At 45.7% G+C, this 23,550-nt stretch overlaps 1 protein-coding gene across 4 annotated transcripts in view; it reads left to right on the top strand.

The window, feature by feature from the left end:
* Window positions 1-5,316: 5,316 nt before the first annotated feature.
* Window positions 5,317-23,550, top strand: part of GALNT13 (polypeptide N-acetylgalactosaminyltransferase 13) — an 85,404-nt gene continuing 67,170 nt past the window's right edge. The window contains exons 1-3 of one of the 4 annotated variants that reach the window (XR_008204711.1): window positions 5,317-5,587; window positions 12,608-12,706; window positions 14,076-14,324. Coding sequence is in view for 3 of the 4 variants with exons in the window: in XM_052675225.1 (XP_052531185.1) it covers window positions 14,183-14,324 (142 nt within the window). In the remaining variant the exon portion in view is untranslated. The remainder of the gene's footprint in view (window positions 5,588-12,607; window positions 12,707-14,075; window positions 14,325-23,550) is intronic. The other 3 variants (XM_052675225.1, XM_052675226.1, XM_052675227.1) reach the window with 3 other exon arrangements.

Here is a 23,550-nt window from a genome sequence, read left to right as displayed (position 1 = left end):
GCACATAGATCTGTTTTCCATACGAACAAAGTGATCTGCGTGCTATTAAAATCAAAGATTTCCCTGGGCAGAAAGCCGTTAAGCCTGAATTAATGTCATAAATATCCAGCAGCTCCTTCAGAACAACCGATCGGAATACTGCTGCAGCTATCTCGCATCACGCTCCATTCGTGTCAGTGTGGATGTGAGCAGCACAGCGCTGTGCAGGTGCTAACGTGCCTGCAGTGTCATGGTGGACAACGTGCACTGTGTGTCCTTGGGCCTGTGGCTCCGGCACATCCTCAGCCCAGTGGCTGCGCAGGATGCGAAGATCTGGATTCCATTTCCTTCCCTGCCTCAGAGAGCTTCAACCCGCAGCTCCCATCTCCCCGGAGAGCTGCCTAATGAGGCAGGAAGGAAATCTCTCTCCGTCCATCCTATTAAAGCCGTATCGCTTTGTAGGGAATCATTAAGTATTAATTGGGCCAGAAAGAAGGCAGAGGGATGCTGCGGATAGTTGAGTCCCAGGCCCGCCTCCAGCCAGTGTTTAATTTGCTTCCATTAAGCAGAGCAGGGACCCAGACATGGCCTGCCCTCCTGCACAGGGATGAAGTGACTGTGCCGTGCTGCTGTGTCCAGGGATGTGGGGCCTAACGCCAACCTCAAAGGAAGATCCAGCTCCCCATTCACTGCCTGGGTTGCAGTGTGGTTGTGCCTTCCCCTCCCACGTCAATTATTTCTTTTGTGGCCCACAGGTTGTTCCAAAGCTAGATCACACTCCTGTTACCATTCCACGCTTCCAAACTTAAGATTGCCACTGCTACACTGTTTTACTTTAATTTCAGGAGCTCTAATTGAGTTTGTAAAGCATTATTTTTCCTCTGAGCTGAGAGCAAGATGACAGTAATCTCCCTGATCAATGCCTGTGAAGTTTCCAAGAGAACATGCTGAAATCCCAAAGGCAGTTTTATGATGTGAATTCAAGATGCTTCCTATTTCTAACTAGAAAGCCTTATGATTTCAAGTATTCATAGAGCATTATTTCTATGTAAGATTCTGAAGAACACTTTGTCCTTCGCGCAGATATAGATTTGAAACACAGATTAAGGGGAAAAAAAAAACAATTGATGGGATGATGCTGGCAGCAAAGGTTTTAATTTTAAAAAAGAAGACCATTTGAAGGGGGAAAATAAATGTATTATGGGAAGACAAGAAAAGGGTCAAAGAAAATTGAGTTGTACTAAAATGATGTCTTAATTCATCGTGTAAGTTTTACTAAGAACCAGTCAGATAAATGGCTATAGGAGATGTGAACAAAATTGTTACTGAGGTTTCTCAAGGCAGCAGGTCCTTACAAAGCCTCTGACAGCGTAAAAAGTTTGGACTATCAAAAGCAAGTATTCCAGGCACAAAGATGTGATGCATTTCAGGGCAGAGAACCAGATTCTCTCATGCGTAGTTGAAGGCCTATTAAACTTGCTTGTGACATAAGGGGCTACAATTGCTCCTATGCTGCCCAACAAAAATGACTTTTATACAGGTTTTTGAGAACCTTCACCCAAAATTTAGGATTTGGAGGTAGGTTTCTTGAGGCTTCACCTTTACCAGTACACTAAACTTGCCTGGGACCGTTCTCTGGCAATGCAACCACCTGGCATGGGATTTAGTATGTCTCTGGGAGCAAGGCTGTTTCCCAAGGAAGCACTTTGTGTGTGTTGATATCATCACTGTCACGGTGATACAGATGCAAAACCATCCTGTTACAACACAAGCACTTTACTCAGTCTTAGCAGTGATTTTTGTTCTGCAGCACATCAGAAGAACGACTGACACAGCTTCCTCCCGGGAAAAAAAATCACGGAAACCTTCCCCTCCCACCCCAAATGAGCTTTCTTAGCTTAATTGACTTCAAGTACTTTTATGCCGTTCCTGTTTTTAACAGCTAGTCCAAATGAAATCACTTCTGGCCTAAAATGAATGATAAGTGGCAGGTAATGAAAAATCTGTACTTCAGACACTCCCACAATGAGTGAAAAAGCTTCGCTGAGGAGGGTATGGAAGTAATAAAGTTGTAATAAATGTCAGAAAGATGCGAGCTCTTTATTGGAGAAAACTCATGTACTGCTTTTAACAACTGAACCTGTCAGTTATATAAATGATAATGTGCACCGAGGGAAAGTAAGCTATAAATCCTTTATTCCTGAAATGAAATTCCATCAAACGTGAAGAAATAGGTTGGCGACAAAATTAATTCTCTGTTATGTCGAATATAGATGCATCTGGACAACTGTGTTTTGAATTCAGAGCAAAAGGAATCACAGAATCACAGAATGGTTGGGTTGGAAGGGACCTCAAGGATCATGAAGCTCCAACCCTCCTTGCTGTAGGCAGGGCCACCAACTCCACAGTTAATAGCAGCCCAGGCTGGACTTGAACACCTCCAGGGATGGACGGGGCATCACAGCCTCTCTGGGCAGCTGTTCCAGCACCTCACCACTCCCATAGCAAAGAATTTCCTCCTGACATCCAACTTAAACCTTCCTCTTTCAACTTAAAACTATTTCCCTTGTCCTGCCATTATGTACCCCTGTAAACAGTTTGCTCCCCTCAGGGATTCAACCACATTTGAATTTTCTTGCCTCACAAATGCTCTGCATCCAGAAGTGCCCGTGTCCTTCAGACCATTCTCATTTTCAAAGTGTGAACAAATTGGGAACGCTATTTTTATCACCACTAACTGGTTCAGAGACCCGAGTGCCAGTTCCAGCACACATATAGCCAGACAGCAGCAGGCTGCTGCACTCGAGGAACCCTGAGAAGGAATGCTCTTTGCCATCCCCAAGGCAGGCTATTTCGGTGAGTGAATACCTCAGGGTGCTCAGTAGCAACTTCTCATGCACTTCCCTTCCATTCTAGAAGGGCATGACCGCTCAGAAGTAGCCTTTATACATAGAGAAGGCAAGACAAGGGCAGTTACTATGATGGAAAAAAATATAAATTAAGAAATGAAATGAAAGCACAAAGATGACGTGTCTAGGAGGCTTGAGGGAACTGAAGTCTAAAGCAACAGAATCACTGCCAAATGTACATAATTTATCATTACACACACTTGCTATATCAGATGAGAGGACTCAGTGCCATATCCCGCTTTAAAAAAGCTCTAAGATTTGTGTGTGAGGCATCAAGCATTTAAATGCAAGGGTATTTAAACCTTCTCATATAAGGCAGGGAAATTTATCTCAGAGGTTATCCAATTTGTTTTCAAGTGGTAAAACCAGGCAGTGCAGTTGTAAAGGAAGCCACTGTCGGAGGCGGTGTGGGATTAACCAGTGCAATAAGTGTGATGGCTTTAATATTACAAATGATAGTTCCATGAGTTTGATGAATAGTTACTTTTGGTTTACCTGTGGTCCTGCGTTTGAGAAGATAATATAGAAAAAGCAATAAAATTGAGTAAGTAGAAGAGCATAGGCTGCTGTTTGCTAAAAATAATAAATGGATTACACTGAAAGGCAGCATGCATGCAATAACTGTCAGTCGGTTATCTATCAGCCCATTTTATTTCTATTGGGTGCTAGGAAAGAATACTGTATTTTGTGTAATTATCGATGTGAAATTCAGATGGAAATGAATTGGCTCTTCCTTCAGCTTTGTTTTCCTTTCTGTATATGACCATACACAAGTCAAAGGATCTGCTCCACGAGATAAATATACATAAAATTTGTCTCCAACCTCATCTGCCAAGAAGAAAAGGTTACCTTCTGGCATGACAGATTGGTTGGAAGGTCACGGTTGATTTTCCAGTAGAGCTAGGAATACGTTTTTTGGCACACTGATATGTATATACATTTTAAATAGCACAACAGAACATTTAAAAGTACTTGTAAAGAAAAAACACCGGTTGTATTTCAGTGCTATTCGGTTCCTGTCCAAGCTTAGTGGATGTGAACTTAGGCAGGGCAGAAAGGCAGCCTGCTGCTGACTGTGCTGCTCATGCTTCTGGGCAGCAAGGGGTGGTCTGCAATTCTGTTTTCTCTGGGTGGGAAAAAGTCCTGGTGGGAAAAAAAATATATATAGGAAAAGAGGGGAAGATGAATAGTAGTGAAGATGCAGAATGGCTTCTGCATAATGGGAAACTGATGAGACCTGGGCTTCCCTTCTGCCTGGTAAGGGTGAGGAAAGATTGGAGTGTATGAGATTGCAGAGGCATTTGTCCACTGTTTTCCAAAAGACAGAATGGCAAGCTCCCCCAGTAAGAATACTAAGCGGCAAGCATAAAGCAAATGTGAAGCTGAATTGCTTTCATACAAAAGGTACAATTATTCTTGGAACTCTGTGGCTCAAGCTGGTATTGAAACTAAAAGTTAAAAGAGATTGAAACAGCTGCTAAAAGAAAGAAATTCATAGACTTTCAAAAAATAGATGCTACATGTAACAGTTTGAATCACAGAACCATAGAATGGCCTGGGTTGCAAAGGCCCACAATGCTCATCCAGTTCCAACCCCCTGCTGTGTGCAGGTCACCAACCAGCAGCCCAGGCTGCCCAGAGCCACATCCAGCCTGGCCTTGAATGCCTGCAGGGATGGGGCACCCACTTGGGAAATACCTTTGTAAACTTTCAAGAGCTCCAATACCTAATGTCGTTATTAAAGGTGAACAGAGACCACTTGGCTCTTCTGTAGGCAACGTGCACTTCTGCACCTCCACACACTGTACAGAAAGCAATTAATGCTTACAACACCCATGTGAGGCTGGAGATAAGAGCGCTGCAATGCAGAGGAATTGACTTGTTCAGCCTGAGAGAAACACAACATGAAGGATTTCACGTCCTGGGCTCTACGCACCAGGCTAAGTTCTCTCCTTTATCCATACTAAGTCTGCATTGGGGATAATTTAATACTTTAAAGGCTGTACATCACACGCACTGAACTGCCTTTGCACCCCTGAGGAGGTGTTTTCTCCAAAGAGCAGCCAGGCAGTGGCACAGCTGCCTATGGAACGGGGGGTCACCGTCCCTGGGGGTGTCCCAGAGCCGTGGATGTGGCACTGAGGGACGCGGGCAGCGGGCATGGCGGAGCAGGGATCCTAGCGGTCTTCTCCGACCGTGACACGTCTACTCTTCCCTCAGCGCAGTGCTCACAACCGACCCTCACAGCACGCGCGGCGGCACTGCGGGGCGGGCCGGGCCGAAGCCGCTCCCCGCCACCCCGCCCGCCGCTGTCGAAGAAGCGCCGCCTCGCACCCACCCTCCCGCCCATCCCTCGCTTCCGCGGACTCGCCGCTCGCCGGGTCCGCCGTGCCGGGCCGCAAGTATCGCGGGAGCCGAGCGCCGCCGCAGCCATTGGGCGGCGCGGCGGAGGAAAGGCGGCCGCCGAGCGGCTGAGCCGAGCGCCGGGCAGCGGCAGCCGCATCCCCCGTCCGGTTCCCGGCGGCCATGAGGAGGAGGCGGGCGGCGGCGCCGCGCTGCGCCCCGGGCGGGGGCGGTGCTGGGGGGCGGCGCTGAGAGGCGTGAGGCGCTCCGCCGCGGGTGCGCGCTGCCCGGAGCCGGGTCGGGCGTTTGAGAACTTTCAGCGCGTGGCAGCTGCCGCCGGCTCAGCGCTTACCCAGGTAGGTCTACACCGCGGCTCAACCCGTCGCAGGTTTCCCCCTCGTGAGCCCACACTGTCTTAGCTATCGGAAATAGGACGTGCGGGCGTCCCCGGGGAGCGCGCCGTGTGCGGCGGGCGCGGGGTGACGGCTTGGGCGGCGCGCTGCCGCCTCCTGGATGGCCGCCCCGGGCGCGGCGTCGGCCGGAGAGCCGCCTACTGTGAGCCGCGTCCCGCTGCAGGGCTTGGGCTGAAGGGGCTCCGGAGGTCCCTTCCTGCCCGCGCGGCGCTGTGGTTCTGTGCTTTGCGGAGCACCGCGGAGTTGGGTATCCCCGCTTAGTTCTCCGCTGTGGAGCGAGAGCGGGCTGAGGAATTTGGGCGCTTCTGGAAGCGGCGAGAGGAAAGGCGAATGGGTAAGGCGCGCTCGGGATGATGCAGAAGAAAGCAGGAGGGCTTCTGCCGCTGGGTGCTGGGCACCATGCCTCGTGGGGAGGGAATGGGCCTTAGGTGTCGGGCTGCTGTGCAAGCAGGCTGTGTAAATCCCTCCGTTGGCCGTGCGGTGCGTGCTGCTGGAGCTGTGAGGGCTGCCGCAGGGGCTGCGCTCAGCTCCCAAACTGCTGCTCCCTTTCCGGGCGGTGCTCTCGCTTGGCCTGTTGCTGCAAACCAAGGAGTGTAATGTGGCACGCGTTTGGGTTCCCCTGGGATCAGCCGTGCGAGGTTTAGGAGTGATTTCTTCACCGGAGCGGTTCTCGAAGAACCCGGATCTGTGCCGTGTCTTCCTGTGGCTGCGTTGGTGTGTGAGAGCTCGGTGTGCGCAGGTTGCGGAGGATGAGTGTGCGTTACGGCGAGAGCTGGTGCCGGTACGGCAGGGGGAAGCAGGCTGGCAGCCTCCTCTGCCTGTAGGTGAGTGTTAAGGAAGGACTGTGCCCAGCTTTGCCTCTCAGGCACGAGTGAAGGTCTGTGTGAATGCAACCCTGCGTGGCTCCAGGCTGTGCTGTTAGCTCCTGCCTCCCCCTGCAAGAGAAGTCTGATTCTCCCGAAGCGTTTAGGAAGAGGAGAGGTGGCATGTCTGTTCCCACTCTCTGTGCCCCGAGAACCCTATTGTAGGATTAGTGAGCTGTAAAATCATTCCTTACCGTCTACAGCAAGAGCTTACTACCATTTTATGTTTTGAGCATTGCTCGCAGAATCAGAGCGTGCTGCTCTGTTCATAATGCAAAGTGCTGCTGCTTTGGGTTAAGGCGGCGTACAGCACAGTGCTACCTATGTCCAACGATGGGAAAATTAAGGCCAAAGAAGGAAAGCAGAAACACTTGGAAATAGGAAACTTAGAAAGCTGGAAGCTGCCTACAATTCATAGAATCATATCACAGAATGGTTGGGTTGGAAGGGACCCCAAGGATCATGCAGCTCCAACCCCCCTGCCACAGGCTGGGCCGCCAACCTCCCTGTTTAATACCAGACCATGCTGCCCTGCTCTGCTATTAGTATAGAATGGCTTGGGTTGGAAGGGAGCCCAAGTATCGTCACCCAACCCCCCTGCTGCAGGCAGGGCTGCCAACTGCTAGGTCAAGTACTAGATCTGATTGCCCATGGCTAGTGGTTTGGGGGTTTTTTTGCTTGTTTTACTTTCTGTTAATACTATTTTCTTATTTTATTGTACGTGTGACATTGGTGGATGAATTTGAGGGAGTGCTTGCACTCAAAATATGGGGGAGTCATTTTTATCAACACAGGAAAGTATGGTATACGATTTTTTTTATTCGGTGTAGTGAGGCGTGTGCTCTTCTGTTTTCTTCAAAAACACTGAGATTATATACTGATTTTTTCTTTCTGTTTATTCTACTCCCTCTTGGTGATTCGCTTTTAAGTTAGCAACTATGATGTGAAATTAAAATTTGGACTGTCAGCAATGGCCTTTTCAGTATTCACAAACATTGCATTTTGAGGGCTTGTTTTGTGAGATTGGCAGTGAGAGAAATTCTGCAGATTCTCAGCACTGGAAATGGGTTTCTTTGGTATGTAGGAAAATGAATGAAGAGGCCATTCAGTTCGCTAGGTGGGCAGACTGCATGCTTCCAGGTGATGCAGCTGCTGCTGTTCCATGCAGTGAGCTCCCCTGCTTCACATGGGCACAGCACCTAGTAGAAAACTGATTTTGTTCAGGCATTCAGCAGCTCTTGTTTTGGTGTCAGAAGAACGCTGCTGTTGAGCACATTGGTGAAGGCTGTCCCAGCTGGACAGCCGGTTCCACGTCTCTGTGGGATGCCTGGTGCTGCCAGAGGAAATCCTTTGGTACATGGCTGTGCTGCTTGGGTTGTACCATTCCCCACGTGCTCATCCCATAGCTTTTCCCCTGGCTGTTGCCTGGCTTGTTGTACCGTTTCATCAGCGTTTGAAGGGCTGGAAAACTGGTTCTGGGTGCTATCTGTCAATCTGTCAGTACCACTCAAGTACTTGTTACTTAATTTCTGTGTGGGAGAGCACCCACCATCTGAAAGCAGAGCACATGCAGTCAGGTTTCTCTGTTAATTAGTTGCAGGGAGGCTCCAGCAGCTTGCAGGGGGATCCCTGCCTGTTTCCTGCTGGGGAGGATGCAGGTTTGGGGAGGCGCCACCTGGCTGAGTTGGTGCCTGTCTTCTTTGAGGTCAGCATTTTCACTGGGTTTACACTTTTAGTGCTTTGTGCTAACAGATCTGTGGAAACAGCACGTCTCGGTGCGAGAATGTGAAGGTGTGGACTAAAGGCAAAGGAATCCTTTACCATTGTGCCATCTCTTGCAGGCTCAATGGTGTACAGCGAGTTTGCTCTGAGCACAAAAAGCTTTTTTTGTCTGGATGTTGGGGACCTGGGAGGTTCATTGCATCGAGGTATTGATTCTGGGAGAAGCTGGTGCTAGGCATATTGCTTGCCTCCAGTCTGAACAAAGCAACAGAAAATAGAGGATAGACTAACAAATAAGTTTGATTAGGTGAATTAATAAGCCTTTTCTACTTTAATTTCGGAGTCATGGAACCACTTTTTAAAATGAAGAACAGGTTGACTTTTAAATGTCAAGTTGTCTATTTCAGGAAAGGAAAGAGGGGGAGAAACTCAGTCTTAAGACACAAAGCATGGGTAGCTCTAACCTGATACACCTGATTTTCTTATTGAAAGTGAAAGCTTCCTTTATTAATCTCTGAGATTGCCAGTCTGAGCATTCTGAGTTCTTCAGGTAACTGTACATTCATTAATAAACTGCTCATGGTATTGGGTGATGATTCATGCTTCTTTTTTTTTTGGAGATAATAGTATATATTTAGGTTTGGTTAAATGAGTGTTAACTCTTGGAAGGCAAAATGTGTTTTAAACATATTTAGCATGTCACAGAAAATAGGATTGCAGTCCTTAGTAGTTTTTTAAGCAAGTTTGCTTCCTCAGCTTTTTAATGATTATTTGTCTGGAAGCAACTGTAATGGGCTTTTATTTATAACGCAGGGTAGCACATATTGCACCAAAACATAGGCAGTGGGCTTTGGTTTGTCAGGTCTCATTTTGTGATGTGCTGGCCCTGGCACACGTGGGTGCAGTTGTGTTTATGTACTCTGTCCCTTCCTGCTGGCCAGCTGCCATTCGGTGCAGTGCTGCCCTTGTTGCATTCTGGTTCTGCAGCAGAGATTGGCAAAAACAATAACACCAAACCTTTCTCTTAGTGGTGCTTAAATGTTGTAAATGAGGTGGTTTTCTCACATACCCTACTCCTGTGGTCAGTATCATCATGGTATCTGTGGCCATCCTGAGGTTTCTAGTTCTTAGCCTTTAGCCTGAATTTGCTGGGATTCAAGAGGAGAGCTGAAGGCTGTGCATGGAGATGGCTTGTGAAAATACAGAGATGTCAAGCAGGGTGAGTTGCAGACCTGACTGAGGTGGTGAAGTTGCATGCCTCAAAAGCATAGCCCGTGTGATAGAGTCACTAGAGAAGGCAGCATATCTCGGTTGAATAATGAAAAGGCAGGAAATTACCTCTGGAGTCATAACAGTAATGCAATTCCATCCACTTACTCATCTTCCTAAAGCACCTGTTATCTGCAATCTGCATGTGATAATTGAAACGTAGCTCTGAAGGTCAGTGGAAGCAGTTTTCTGCCCCCCAGCTCCTGACAGCATGCTTTTCCCTCAGTGTTCATAGTTCAGAGGAGTGTAGGAGGAGAACAGGAGTTGTTCTTCTTGTTGTATGATGCTGTTGGAGAATAGTCTCTGTGGAAACGTGTAGCTTTATACAAGGATTTGGGCACTCCATTAAGCTGTCACTGCCACTGCTAAGAACAGCATCCACTTGGCCACAATGGTGTTCACCTCTATTTTACACTCCATTCTATGAGCAATTAGCTCTTCAAAACTTTCCATACAGTGCTGATCTTCAGTTTGCATCCCTTCTCATCTAAGCACCTAGATGTCAGTGCAGATGTGTTGGTGAGTGTTGGCACCCCATTGGCTGTAGGCTGGTTGTGGCTGCATGCAGCTGGGGCCCAGGCAGAGGTCAGGGTGTCCTCACATTGCTTTGGAAGATGTGGCCCCAGTTCTAGGAGTACACCTAGCATGCAGGTGCGCCCTAGGACTCTCATGGTGCTTTTCCTATTAAATCAGTGAAGGTGCTTAGTAGGCACTGGGTGGTGCTTCCGATTTTCTTTGGAGGATCTTCTGTACTGAGTTTGAGTCTTGCCCAAGGCTTAGGAAGCTTAATATATACTCAGTTCTAAGAGTGGCAGTAGATTAAGGGGCCATTGAAGGGCGTGCTCACAGATTGCAGACACTGGCCATTTGGAAATATGCAGAGACAAAGCTCCATACATTTTTCTGCACGCAGTTTTTGCTTGCAGTCCCTCAGGTGCTGCTGCTGTACCTTCCTCTTGCCCTCACTCCCTTGTTGCTGACATTGCTATCTTGCATCCACAGCTGAGCCACGCTGACAAAGGGTGAGAGCAAAAAGCAGTGAGGGGAAAGCGCTGGGCTGTGAAATGGATGGTTGCTTCAGGGAGGAGCCCAGCTTGGGATAATCAACAGGTGTGTTGCTAACAGCACTGGCAGGAAGATGCTGGCTTGAGGTCTGTGGTTTGTGGTGGGATCAGTGCACTGGTGGGGCTGTGATATAACCAGGGAGCACAGCCGGTGCTGGATGCTCCTTAGAGCCCTGGCCCCAATTGATTCTGCCATTATTTTCAACGCAGGGGTGATTCTTTTGGTTTGTAATCTCATAGAGGTGGCATGAAATTAAATTAAAAGCTTTTTAGGCAACTGGACAGAATAGTGGTGAATGCCACGGTGTTGAGTCCCTGAGGAAATGAAGGGGGTTGCAGGGAGCAATGCTGAGCATGTGCTTCATGTCCCCAATGCTGGGTGGAAGCAAGCTCTGCAGGGGACTGTTTCAGTACCCGATAAAGGTGATGTGAGCTTTTAATCCTGCCAATTGTACAGAGCTTGAATTTATAACCACTGTAAGATCCTCTTAGCGCTGCGTTTTGCTGTGGCAGTTTTAGGAAAGCCTGGCAATGCAGCTGAATTCTAAATCTGCATCCTGTTTCCTATTATAAAACCCTGCCTTTATTGCTTCCAGCGCTGCCAAACTGCAGTGTTTTGGGGCAGGGATTTCCCTGCTTTGTTGCTGTTTCAGATTAGCTTTGTTCTTTGCGGTGGTAGCTGGGAGACCTGGCATATTTCTCTTCCCTTTCCTCCCCTGAAGCCTTGGTACCCCAGATTTTAGTAAAATCCCAAATCAAAGCAATTTAGGGCCAGAGTAATGGGGAGAGCTTGGGGCCAGGGCACTTGGCACCTGGTGTATATTGCTGCATAGGAATTCGGTGGCCCAGCATTAGCTGGGCTTCAAGTGCTAAAGCAGGTCTGATTATTATTATTATTATTTTTTTTTTTAAGTAGTGAGATGAGTATTTAATTGAAATGTTAATTATTAAAAAAGCAAAAAGCCAAACTATAATTGCCATTGACTTCATAATTGCTTGTCTGGCTGTCTCTATTTTAACCCCTGCAAACTGCATAGCTCCTGGCCACAGTGCTACAGAGGCGATGGTTCCTGCACAGTTGATTTAGAAACTGCACAGGTTTGGGAATAGGAGATTTTTCCACTCATCCCTCCGACTGCTACAGTGCTGACTTTCACTGGGTTGTATTAAAGCAAGAATTGATGAAGAAAAGAATTCCTCTGTATGTTGAAGTGCTCGGGGAGGACGTGCTTTTGTGTCAGCTGGTGCTGAACAAATAACTGTGCTACTCAAGGCTACAGAAGCCAATTACAGCTGTTGTGGTGACGGGCTGTGTGGGGGTGAAGGCCTCTGCATGTTTTTCTGTTTTTTTCCCTAATAAAGATCTATGTCATTTTTCTGTTGGTTTTTTTTTTTTTTTTTCCTTTGTAATTTTCTTCCTATCACTAACCGTTCCTGTTGACTAGCATGAAAATAAATTGTGCTAACTGGAAGCAAGTGTTCCAAAGCCCATACAGTTTTAAATTAACCGGCCCTGTGTTGCTGTGATGAGAAAAGGAGCTGCTGGCTGTGTTTACGTGGCAGATGAACAGCTTTATTGATTATTACGTAGTAAAATAGCACTTCAAGCAGATTTCTAAAAAGCTTATTTAAATTGTTCTGTCTCCTCCGTCTCATTTGTTCAAATGAAGTGAAACTTAAACAGAAGTTTCTTTATAAAATGTGCTGGAACTAAGATGAGTGGGTTAAAATGCGGACACAATCTATGAGAATGTTCTTTCTGAGAATCTCACAATGTCTTGGGTTGGAAGAAACTTCCAAGATCGTCCATTTCCAATCCTGAAAGTCCTTTGGCTGTGTCCCCTTTCCCTTCCTACTGTGCTCCAGCACATTTAGGGCACCCCTAGGAGCTGGAGGCTGCTCAGAGACAGCAGCAGGCAGCACTGATTCCTTTCCATCCACCCCACAGCCAGCTCAGCCAGGAAGTAAATACTCTGTGGGTTTCTTGTTCCCATGCTAGGAAAGGCAGTGGAGCAGTAAGGCTTGTCCTGTGTTTTGTTCTGCAGGTGCTGGGGCTGCTATCCCGTGGTTCAGCTCCAAGGCTGTGCGTGGGGACGTGGCTGAAGCACAGCTCCCAGCGCTGGCGTGGAACACAGCGTATGAAGGTACGAGTGAGGTGTCCACGTGTGGTCATCTGACTGAGCAGACAGTCCCAGAGCTGTGGGGGCTGGAAGGGATGCATGCATTAGGAGCCAAGCACAGCTGCATTTGCATTTCTGCACACTGGTGATTTCAGACCTATGGATAAACCACACACACCGTTGCATCAATCTGGCTTTGGTTCTGCTCAATTTCTTGACACTCCTTTTTGCATCATCATTTTGCTGTGAATGGAATCAAACCCTGCAATTATTACCAATTTTAGCCCTTTGTATGAAAGAAATGGAGGGGGATGAAGGTGTGACTGTTTGCACCTAGGACCTGACAGGTCCTGGAGGTGTTGGCTGCTGGCGCGAAGCTCGGCTGGGGGCTGGGATGGAAGAGCCATGGCTGCAAGCACTTTTAAAGTGGATTTTTCAGAAGGCTGCTGAGGTGCAGCTGTGTGCTGAGATAGGGGAGGTTTAGATCAGATATATCACAGGATGGTTGGGTTGGAAGGGATCATGAAGGATCACGAAGCTCCAACCCCCTGCCACACGCATGGCCACCAACCTCCCCATTTCATAGCAGCCCAGGCTGCCCAGGGCCCCATCCAACCTGGCCTTGAACACCTCCAGGGATGGACGGGGCATCACAGCCTCTCTGGGCAGCTGTTCCAGCACCTCACTGCTCTCATAGCAAAGAACTTAAATAAGTGTTAGTGAGAGCTGTTGATGATCAGTGGATCGTTGGGCTGGGTGATCCTGTGGGTCTCTTCCAATCTTGGTGATTCTATGATTCAAACATAGTGTTGCAGGGAAGAGCCTAAAGAGGTGTGTGGGTAACTGCAGTGTCTTTTGCAGGCGTCTTTGATGCTGCTATGGCAGTACTCAATTTTTTTCCTTCAGGATTAATTAAAAAAAAAAAAAAAACAAAAACAAAAACAAAAAAACCCAAATTGCTTCTAGTCCTTGCAGGACATATTTAAGGCTGCACTGTAAACACATTATTTGGGGCAAAAGAAAACTTCTTTGTGTTAATGTCTAATGTTCAAAGAAGTTCCCATATGTTTTTTCTACAGTACTCCAGCAAGAACTGGTTGCAGTATGGGTTAGAATTGGTTATATTATATGGTTATATTACATTGTATTAGAATATCATTAAGATGATTGAGGTATACATGGTGTGCTTCTAAATAAAAGCACTATGGAGACTACCTATGAAATCTGTAAATTTAAATAGTTGGTATTCATGGACGAGGGTGGAAAGGGCTTGGGCTGAAAAATGAAAAGTGCCTGCATACTTCATGTGGAAGTACAGTGTTGAGATATTTACTTTTTTCAATTCAGACTGTATTTGTTAGCTAATTGAGCCCTTTTCTTCTTTTAGTCACAGTGGGATGCGTGCCTTTGCTTCCATGTTGGATTTTAGCTCTGGGAGTTTGGTACATCTCAGCAGCAGCGTTCTTTCTTTAGCACTTTAGCTGGAAAGGAAGCAAAGCAATGAGGAGATTTGTTTACTGCAAGGTGGTGCTGGCCACTTCTCTCATGTGGGTGCTTGTGGACGTCTTCTTACTTCTGTACTTCAGTGAATGCAATAAATGCGATGACAAGAAGGAGAGGTCCCTGCTGCCTGCTCTGAGGGGTGAGTGCCAAGTCTGAGCCATCTCTCACGGCTGCAGATTTGTGATTATTTTTTTAATTATCTTTCTCATATCTTTCTCTGTGCTTCCTAAATTATTTTTCCAATTCAAACAGACAATACCAAGATCTGAAGTACTCTGTTTTATTTCGCTGGTTTCACAATTGCAGATATCTTAGTGTCTGACCTTTTACCATATTGAAGCCTGAGCCTTGTACGTTACTTTTTTTTTTCAGTGAAAGCAATATTAAATGTCTGGTACATAGAAGAGAAAAAAATAATTATTATTTGGTAATCTAGTATTTGAAGTCATTCTTATTATTAGAGAGGAAAGATCCTGCTTGTGTAGAACGTACATAGAAGTAAGAGGTAAGCTTCCCCTGCCTTTTTCGTTGTAATTATTGCTCTGTAAATGATTCATGAAGACAACTTTGCAGTAGGTGCACAGTGTAAGTGGTGACAGTTCACAGACTGAACACAGCTGTCAGAAGTCTCCCTCTGATGTCTGTTGCATCTTGAAGCATACAAGTGACAAGTACAAAAGCTGGGTGCTGTAACAGTGAGCTGTGCTGTGCTGGTTAGTGACATTGCTTAACAACTTGCAAGTGTTATCCCAATTAACATGGAGCTGGCTTCCAGTCAAGCTGTCTTTACTTTTATCTATTTTTGTACCACGATTGAAGGAAAATATGCTTATTTCTTATACCTCCTTCCTGCCCTAGAAGAAAATTAATACTGGTCAGTATTTAGCAGTCCCTGCTTATCAATGGCATATGCAGAAAATTTGTGAAAATGTCAGCATTCTGCATCCTTTTAGTGTGGGCTCTGCATCTATAGGGTTGTGTTCTCCTCTTGCTGCTTTCCCCATACTGATACTGCAGGTGGCTGATGCCTGACAAATCTCAAGGTGGCAGAGATGGTCCTTCCCAGGGCCTTGGACCAGACAGGGTGTGGGATGCTCTTCCAAAAGCAGTCAGTAAAGTCAGAAAAGGTTTGCAGTCCTTCATTTCCTCAAAGGCACCTCATGTCTTGTAGCAAACTGCATAAAAGCAGAGATTTCTCTGGAAGCTCAAGTTTTGTCAGGAATTTCAGCAGATTTAGAGCACTTGAGAAAAGCTGTAAGAGAGGTAAGTTTTATGGAGAGCATCGCATGAAGTGGAAGCTGGGTCTGGCCTCTCTAGGCTGAAGCACACTGAGGCAGCCAGGGAGAGGGGTCTCAGAGGGCATCTCTTGATTTGCATGCAGGGCTGCTCCCCTCTACTCTTTCCTGCAGGAGAAAGGACCACAGCTGTGTGATGTGTGGGAACATCCAGAGCCAAGGTGTGCTGCTTGAGCCAGGGCTCTGAGCGAGAGGGAAAAGTTGGCAAGTTTGCAGAAAATCCTATAAAATACAGTGTTAGTATTGATAACGGTTCTGTTTCAAATGCTTTTTAAAAGATATAAGGACAGCTCGGTTCTGAACTTTTGTGGGATTTTTTTTGGTAATTTGTTTTTAAATGGGTGAAATGACAGAGATGAATGCAGCAGTTGCTGGCCCAAGGGAAGAGATTGGAAATGAAATCCGATGTTGTGAACTAATTGCATTTAATCTAATATTTCTAGCAGATGGTTCTTCTGAAACATGCAAGGCTTGCAAAAGGCAAGGCAGGGTGCCTTCAGGTCTGGCTGAAGAAATAATCCTTCTTGTATTTAAAGCAGGAGTGCTTATGCATGGACTGGAGGTCAGTTTGCTCAGCACGCTGAGCTTCTAACAAAGGAAGTGCTGTGTAACTCATGGTAGTCCAATGGCCCGGAGCTTTATCAGTTCAGCTTTAATTTTGTTTTCCATGAATTGGAGGAGTTCTGAGGGACTCAAGAGGCTCAAGCTTTGGTTCCTGCAGCCCCATCCTTCCCACAGCAATGTCTGGGAGATCAAGTGAAGGCCAGGTTGTGTGCTGTGCGGGGCTGAAAGCTTAGGATGTGTCTGGGGGGCAGAGAAAGGTGCTGTGGATTTGGAATGGAAAAATACTTTCCTGCAGAAAAATACTCGGATCTTTTAATTTCAAAATCAAAATTGTTAATTAAACACAACATTTTCTGTTACAAAAGCTGTCTTTGGAGATACTTGTTTAGAAGCTTTTGGAAAATACCTGTTGAACCTGGGGAAGTCAAAGCTCTCCAAGCAATAAAGCAGGGATCGTGTGCACTGACTGAAGTAGTAATTGTTAGGGAGTGTGATTATTTTAATTAAAATGAGCGAGGGTGATGAGATGGAATTGTATTTTTGAATGCTTGTCTTTGCAGCATGACTCATGTTTTTGTAGTGTGCTGTATGCTGTAGACTTTCATAAAGTAGTGTCAAATCTGTAATGTTTTTGTCTAATGTTTTAATGCAGATTTCTGTTCCTGTATTATGAACTGTATTCTGAAGTCGTACAAAAGGGCTTTCATAAAATCGGTACAAGTTATTAAACTGCTATTTTGAGGACAACTCGGTGTAAGGGAAAGGTTCATTTATTCAAACCCTGTAATGTATTTCTGTTTCGAGAGAGAAAAGGTCTGTTGTGATCATGTAAAGCAAGTGAATGAAACATTGGGCTGCGGTATGAAAAGTTTGGGGTTGTGGCCAAGTTTAGAAAAGAAGGCATTCATTTTGGTGGTTTCCATAGTAACGTGTTTATCTGTCAAATTACTGTATGCACTGGGCTGTCTGCATTCACAATGGGAGCAGATATTTTTTAATAGCATGCCATAAAGATTTAATGGATGGAGGGATGAATGTGTACACTGCGCTCAAGTCTTGCCACAGATTTGTTGACAAATAAAAGTTGAAGTGCTGATTTGGGTATTGTGATGGGACAGTGGGCTAATTTCTAGATCAGTTCAGTTTCTAGAGATCGAGGGGAAAGCTAGAGCATAGCAGATGCCTTTATCAGGTTGCAAACATCTAAAAAGAGAAGAAGGCTTTCCTCAGAGATCTGGTGACCCCTGATAGGAGCAAGCAGGCTGCAGAGGAGCCACATTTTCCAGCAGGCTGTGGAGGACCAATGGCAGGATGCTTCTCACTGCAGCGACGGAGGATGAACAGGTACTGTAGGTCACCTTTGCTTTGGTGATGGCAGGATGTGATTTCCAGCTGATGGGTAGCTTTTTAGATTTCCTTTTTATGTTCAGCAGATGATTCATAAAATTACTGGAAATTCTTTCCAGCCAGCAGCTCTCCTTTTTGTGGACTACTATCACCTTTTAGACCCGCTTGCTTGCACATCCTTTCGTTTTGTGGGAACTAATAAGTGATTCTTGGAAGCTGTGTGCTTCCAGCATCTGTTTTAATAATGGATACTGTCGATGAATTATGGCTCCTTTTTGTTATTGATGCCATGCTTTAGGCCTTGAATGAAGCTTCATTGATTTCAGGAAAGCTCTGCAAACACTGTCTACGTGCTCAAGCCCGGTTGCAAGAACTGAGGCTTAAAAATGAAGCTTGATCTGCCATCAGCCTCTTTTAATCCGCTGTTAAACAGTCCTTAACTTGTTCTGAAAATAACAGCGTAGCTGAGCACGGCAGAGTAGGTTTCCATCCTTTGTGAGTTCTGTGTAGGTGTTAAGAAGTGCAAGAAGACATTGGAGCAGTGAGAGCTGCAGAGAGGTCATAGAGCATTGGAAGGGGGCACAGCACATTGAGTGGCTCTGTGCTGCAATTCTTCCGTTTTGCAAAGGGAAAGAGAGGTTTTTATAATACTGGCTTTAAGCTGTGGTTCTTGTGATTACTGTTGTGGTTGTTTTTCCCCTTGTGAAGTATCAGTGATATGGAATTGGGGGGCAACTTTTGCGAGAAATACTAATTGGTGTTATCACTGAGAAACACTTCTCGATTATGTTTCTCCGTAGTAGTGCAGTATGAGACTTGAATAACAATTACAGATCATGATATCTGTGTGAAGCCCTGGTTGTTTGTGTATCTGAGTGCTGCTCCTGGTGACTGTTTTCTGTAGCTGTCGTGCAGAGTACTTCTCTATCTGGAATGAAAGTTTTCAGCTGCAGACGTTCTCAGGAGCCCTGATTGCCAAACCTGACAAGCTGAAGTGTGCATTCATCTGCATAATAAAGAGTGAAGAATCAAAGTGGAATTTATTCCAGTGTCGTCCTTCTTGTCCTTGGGAGCCTAGTCTGTATTAAAAATCAATTAATAAGAAAACGAAGCCAAAACAAGAACCCCAGGCTCTTGCCGTGCAGAAAAATGAGCGAGATGAGTAAATACCATTGGGTACTTTGTGCCCCCTGTGATATCCCAACTACAGAGAGGTGTTGTTCACGTTGTTGGGGTGGGAAGGCCTGTGATTAATGAGAGCTCTGGGTGCCTCCCAGTTCCCATGTTACATGGCAGTGTTATAACAGTGCAGTGGAGAGGCTGTGGATGCCCCATTCCTGGAGGTGTTCAAGGCCAGGTTGGATGGGGCACTGGGCTGGGCAGCCTGGGCTGGTATTAAAAGGGGATGTTGAAGCTTGGTGATCTTTGAGGTCCTTTCCAACCCAAGCCACTCTATGATTCTATGATACGAATTTCTGCATCAAACCGGTGTAACTTTTGACACTTTTGTCTTGAGTTTCATCCTGAATAGTTACAAGCTTTTCTGAGGCTGAGCAGCAAAATAAAACAAATACAAACTATTTTTGTTCAAATGGTCCATTGGGTCGTATAACTAATGCTTGTGTGTACACTGTGTGGAGTTTCTTCCTTTTGGGGGTTGGACTCGATGATTTCTGGAGGTCTATTCCAAGCCCTACGATTCTGTGTGATTCCTTTCCTGTCTGTTAAGGTTGGAAGCAGCCTGGAAACATTTAGCCCCTAAATCTCTTAATAGTTTGTCACCATGCCTGGGCTTAGCTGTGGCAGAAATAGCCCTTTCCTCCCGAGGGTCATCATTAATTACATACTCCATGGCTGTTCTGTGTGCAGAAAACCTGTAGCAGTGCTTTAAAAATTGGAGCTTTGGGGTGGGATGAGGGAGAGAGGAAAGCTGCATGTGTGCTGTGTGCCTCCTGAGGAGCCGTTCTGCAAAGCCATGCAGGTGCAGTGTGAATGTACACCTCGATGCCTTCTCCTCCCTCCATTCCCCATTGCTCTTTCACTGATAATCACCACACAAGATGTAATTTTGCTTTCCTTTCATTGAGAGAAAACAGCAGTTGCTATTGAGATTAGAAAAACTTGGCTGGCAAAGAGGCTTTTTAAGAAGTATTCCGATAAACATTTGGTGTTTATCGAAGAGAGGGCTGCTTCTTAAATGTACAAATTAAGCACTGGAATTCAATTATCACTTGGTCAGTAAGGCCTTATTTCTAGGCTTGCAGGAGTAAGTATAGCACTGATCACTTAATTGGCTTTTGGCCCTTCTTAAACTAGAGTGTTGCGTGCATTTCTGTGCCAAGGAAGGTGTACACTGCGGTGCTTTGCTCCTCTTCTCCGTGGGAGCAGGGATTTTATGATGCTGTCCCTGTGCTGCCTGAGTCCTGGGTTCACACACTCTTGGACAGTCTGGTGTGGTTTATTGTCATAGCCATTATTGTGCTTTGCACAGCTTGCTCTTAAATGTTAAGATAATTTCAAGTCTGATCAGCTGGAAAGCATTTTTATATGCAGAACGCCTGCTTGTATGCTTTGTGTCTTACAGTGCTGCAGTTCAAGAAAAAAATACGTGGAAAATGATATTTTGTGGTAAAATTTAAGCAGTGCTTTGCCAGATTATGTTCTGAAAGTACAGCGGTCAGCAGCACACCGACACTGTGCTGAAGGGCTGTGTTTGCTGTGTTATGCTATGGAATGTTTTCAAGTGCAAATAAGCTGTTTTTTAGTTAAAGAGTGTTTATTTTATTTTGTAAAGAAGCTGTCTGTAAAAGTGCAGGGATACACTAATGCTTGCTGTAGGTTCTATTAAGAGCAATTTCTGACACTTTGGCATTGCTCAGTGATGATACGGTTAAAAACAGAATCACAGAATGGTTGGGTTGGAAGGGACCTCAAGGATGATGAAGCTCCAACCCCCCTGGCACAGGCAAGGCCACCAACCTCCCCATTTCAGAGCAGCCCAGGCTGCCCAGGGCCCCATCCAACCTGGCCTTGAACACCTCCAGGGATGGACGGGGCATCACAGCCTCTCTGGGCAGCTGTTCCAGCACCTCACCACTCTCGTAGCAAAGAACTTCCCCCGATACTCAACCCGAATCTCCCATCCCTCAACTTAAAACCATTTCCTCTTGTCCTGCTGTTATCAAAGTGTTGAAAACCTATCTTCAGTTCCCATTTCTCATTAGCTCTTAAAGGTGGTTGTATGTAAATGTGTGCCAAGCGCTCTGTCCTGTGCCCAGTGCCTTGGCCAGTCTTGGCTTTGTTTAATAGAGGGTTTTTGGAGGACATTCTCCAGTCACAAAGCCTTGAACCTAGAGCTGCCATGTTCTTGGTAACTTCACATTCCCAAGGCAAGCATGGTAAAGCTGTATTTGTCCAGGTTTTGTTGCAGAGGCAGATGGAATGCTAGGCTCTGGCCTTGGGACCTTGGCATCGCTGCACTCAGTGTAAGTGCAGAGGGACTGTGACAAAAACATCTAAAACCAAACCAAAATGATCCTCACAATGGTATCAACCTCCACAGTATGGCATACTGTGTCATTTCTGCAGTGAGTTCAGCTGTGTGTTCCTTGCTGCTGCATGGAGATAATTCTGCACTCCGGAGTGCCTTGAATTGCAAGAGCAATATTGCTTGAGTGATGTTGGTATCTGAAAACCAAATAAAACTTTAATCATAAAAGACTTTCTCCATTAAGCGATAAGAGCGCTTTGTAATAAAAGAACTTGTCAGTCTTCCATGGTTTAGGAATAATTTAACCACGTTAAACTCCCTCGATTTAGGCTTTATATAATGGCAATTTCTCCTACTTGCTGCTCGGAAGTTTAAATACAGCATATAGGGACCTTACTGCTGATGGGTTCAGCAGTTGGTTCCACTTTTGATAGTCTTAAAACTTAACTGCATGAAATTATCCTGTTTTAAACTTCATAAAACGTCAATTTGCCTCATTCTTCTACTGGGTGGAAATGATGATTTTGGATTGAATGTACCGTAGCATTAACGCAGGCAGCGTGCTGGTGTGTGGGATGGCTCGGTGCTGTCTGCTTGACAACGTGTGTGGCTGTGTTTGTGGAGCTGGCCCTGGGATTGTGAGCTCCTCTGTCACCAGGACCGACCCGTTGCAGTGGGGTGACACGTCACTGATGCTGGGCTGTGTTTGAGGCCTTTGGGTGCCCCAGAATAAGATACAGGTGTTGCTTCCTTAGAGGAGAAGTGCAGAAGTGAGCCCAGGTGGGTAGGAAGAGGTGTTGGTTGGGCCCTGTTTGTTTTCTTTTTGGTTTGTCTCCTCTAAGGTCTGTTGCTGTTTTGAAGATTAAAGGTTTGTATCGCTGATAAATATTTCCTTTAAGCATTTCATTTGATTTCCTCAAGGATTCTCTATTTACTGTCATAATTATTTATGCCTCTGCTTAGCCCTCTGTGCTAGGTACTTTAATCCTTATGTGACACGACAAGACAAGGAAAATGGGAACATACGCTGTGTGAAAGAGCATTTATATTTAAATATAATGAATACTTCATTCATTTTGCTTTAAGAATGAGTTGTTGGATGGTTCTGGTGTGGGTGCTGAGCAGAGAGCTCAGTTCCTTCGTACCTACTGCTGAACAGAGAAAAAGAGCAGTGGAGGCCAGCATCTACTGGTGGGTATGGGAGGATCACAGAATGGTTGGGTTGGAAGGGACCTCAAGGATCATGAAGCTCCAGCCCTCCTTGCTGTAGGCAGGGCCACCAACCTCCACGTTTCACAGCAGCCCAGGCTGCCCGGGGCTCCATCCAACCTGGCCTTGAACACCTCTGGGGATGGACGGGGCATCACAGCCTCTCTGGGCAGCTGTTCCAGCACCTCACCACTCTCATAGCAAAGAGTAGTGTGCACAAAGTTGTTGTATATCCCTTGCTGATTTGTTCTAAAGGTGCTGATATTCAAGAAAAGTGTTTTGCTGTTTGTGTAGTGCAGATTTCTTACACTGTCTTCTTACTGCTGGCTTTAAAACCAGCTTTAATTAAGCTACTGTGCTTGAAGTGATTTTCTTAAGGGACTGTGACTTTCTGTAGGTATAGAAGTTGCTCTGACATTACTTTGAAAAAGAGCCATGTGTCACAAATGAGACAGGGCAGGTGCTCCATAGAAATGCTGTTCATCTGGCATGTGTTTTATGGCAGCGTGAAGAATAAAGTGAGAGGAAAGAACTGCTTCCCCGTGAACAGGTCATGCACCTCCAATTCAGCCACTAAACCAGCCTTGGTTTGTGTGTTGACCATCAGTGGCCCAAGGTACAAGGAGTGAATAAATAAATCATTTAAATGTATTAAAATTACTCAGTGTGATGAATATGTATTCTTTCAGTCATTATCCTTTCTGGTACTGTAGAAAATGAATCTCATAGGTAAGTAGTATGGAATGAACTTTGGCTGTAGATGCATAACTTTGTCATTCGTTTATCTGAGGCCACGTACCAGAAACAACTCCTGTGTTTCTGGGCAGACATCTGGAACCAGGAGGGAAGGTAACCTGCTTGGTGTTTGGGTTCTCAGAGGAATTAAATAGTCAGCTTTGCTGCTCTCATCTGCTCTCGGTGAGCCCTGCTGGGGCTGCAGGTGGGGGGGGGAGTGGTTATAGGTTAACTGTGTACGAAAATAGGATGATGAGAAAATAATGAAGCAGTCAGGACTTTGTGATTCTGTTCCAGGTGTTGTTATTAAACAATTAAGAGATAGCTGGTTCTCTTTATATTAAAAAAAAATAAAAGCCCCAACAAAACAGCAGCTAATAGTCTGTTTCTCTTGCAATATGATAAAGTATAATTAAAACGTGCTGCCAGAATGGAAGTGTAATTGCTAACGTCGATTACTGTACCGAGGAGACCTGCAACAAGGGAAAGCATTGGGCATTCAGTGGCAGTTTGGAGCTCCCATCTCTGTATTTTCAGATTCCTGCTGCTTTTATGGTCAGAATTGTTATCCTGTAAGCATGGAAAAAGAAGGCAAGAACTTTCCTAAATTATCACAGTGGGTACAGTTAAAGCAACCTCTTGAAACAGTCTGTAGATAATGGTGCCATTGTAAGCCTTAATTTGAGCTTGCAAAGGCCTGTACAGGCATTTTTAATTAAAAACAC

Source organism: Tympanuchus pallidicinctus, unplaced genomic scaffold, assembly GCF_026119805.1.
Source record: "Tympanuchus pallidicinctus isolate F22 unplaced genomic scaffold, pur_lepc_1.0 scaffold15, whole genome shotgun sequence".
Lineage (NCBI taxonomy): Eukaryota > Metazoa > Chordata > Aves > Galliformes > Phasianidae > Tympanuchus > Tympanuchus pallidicinctus.
Note: the sequence above shows the minus strand (reverse complement) of the source record. Positions and strands in the feature narration are given on the sequence as shown.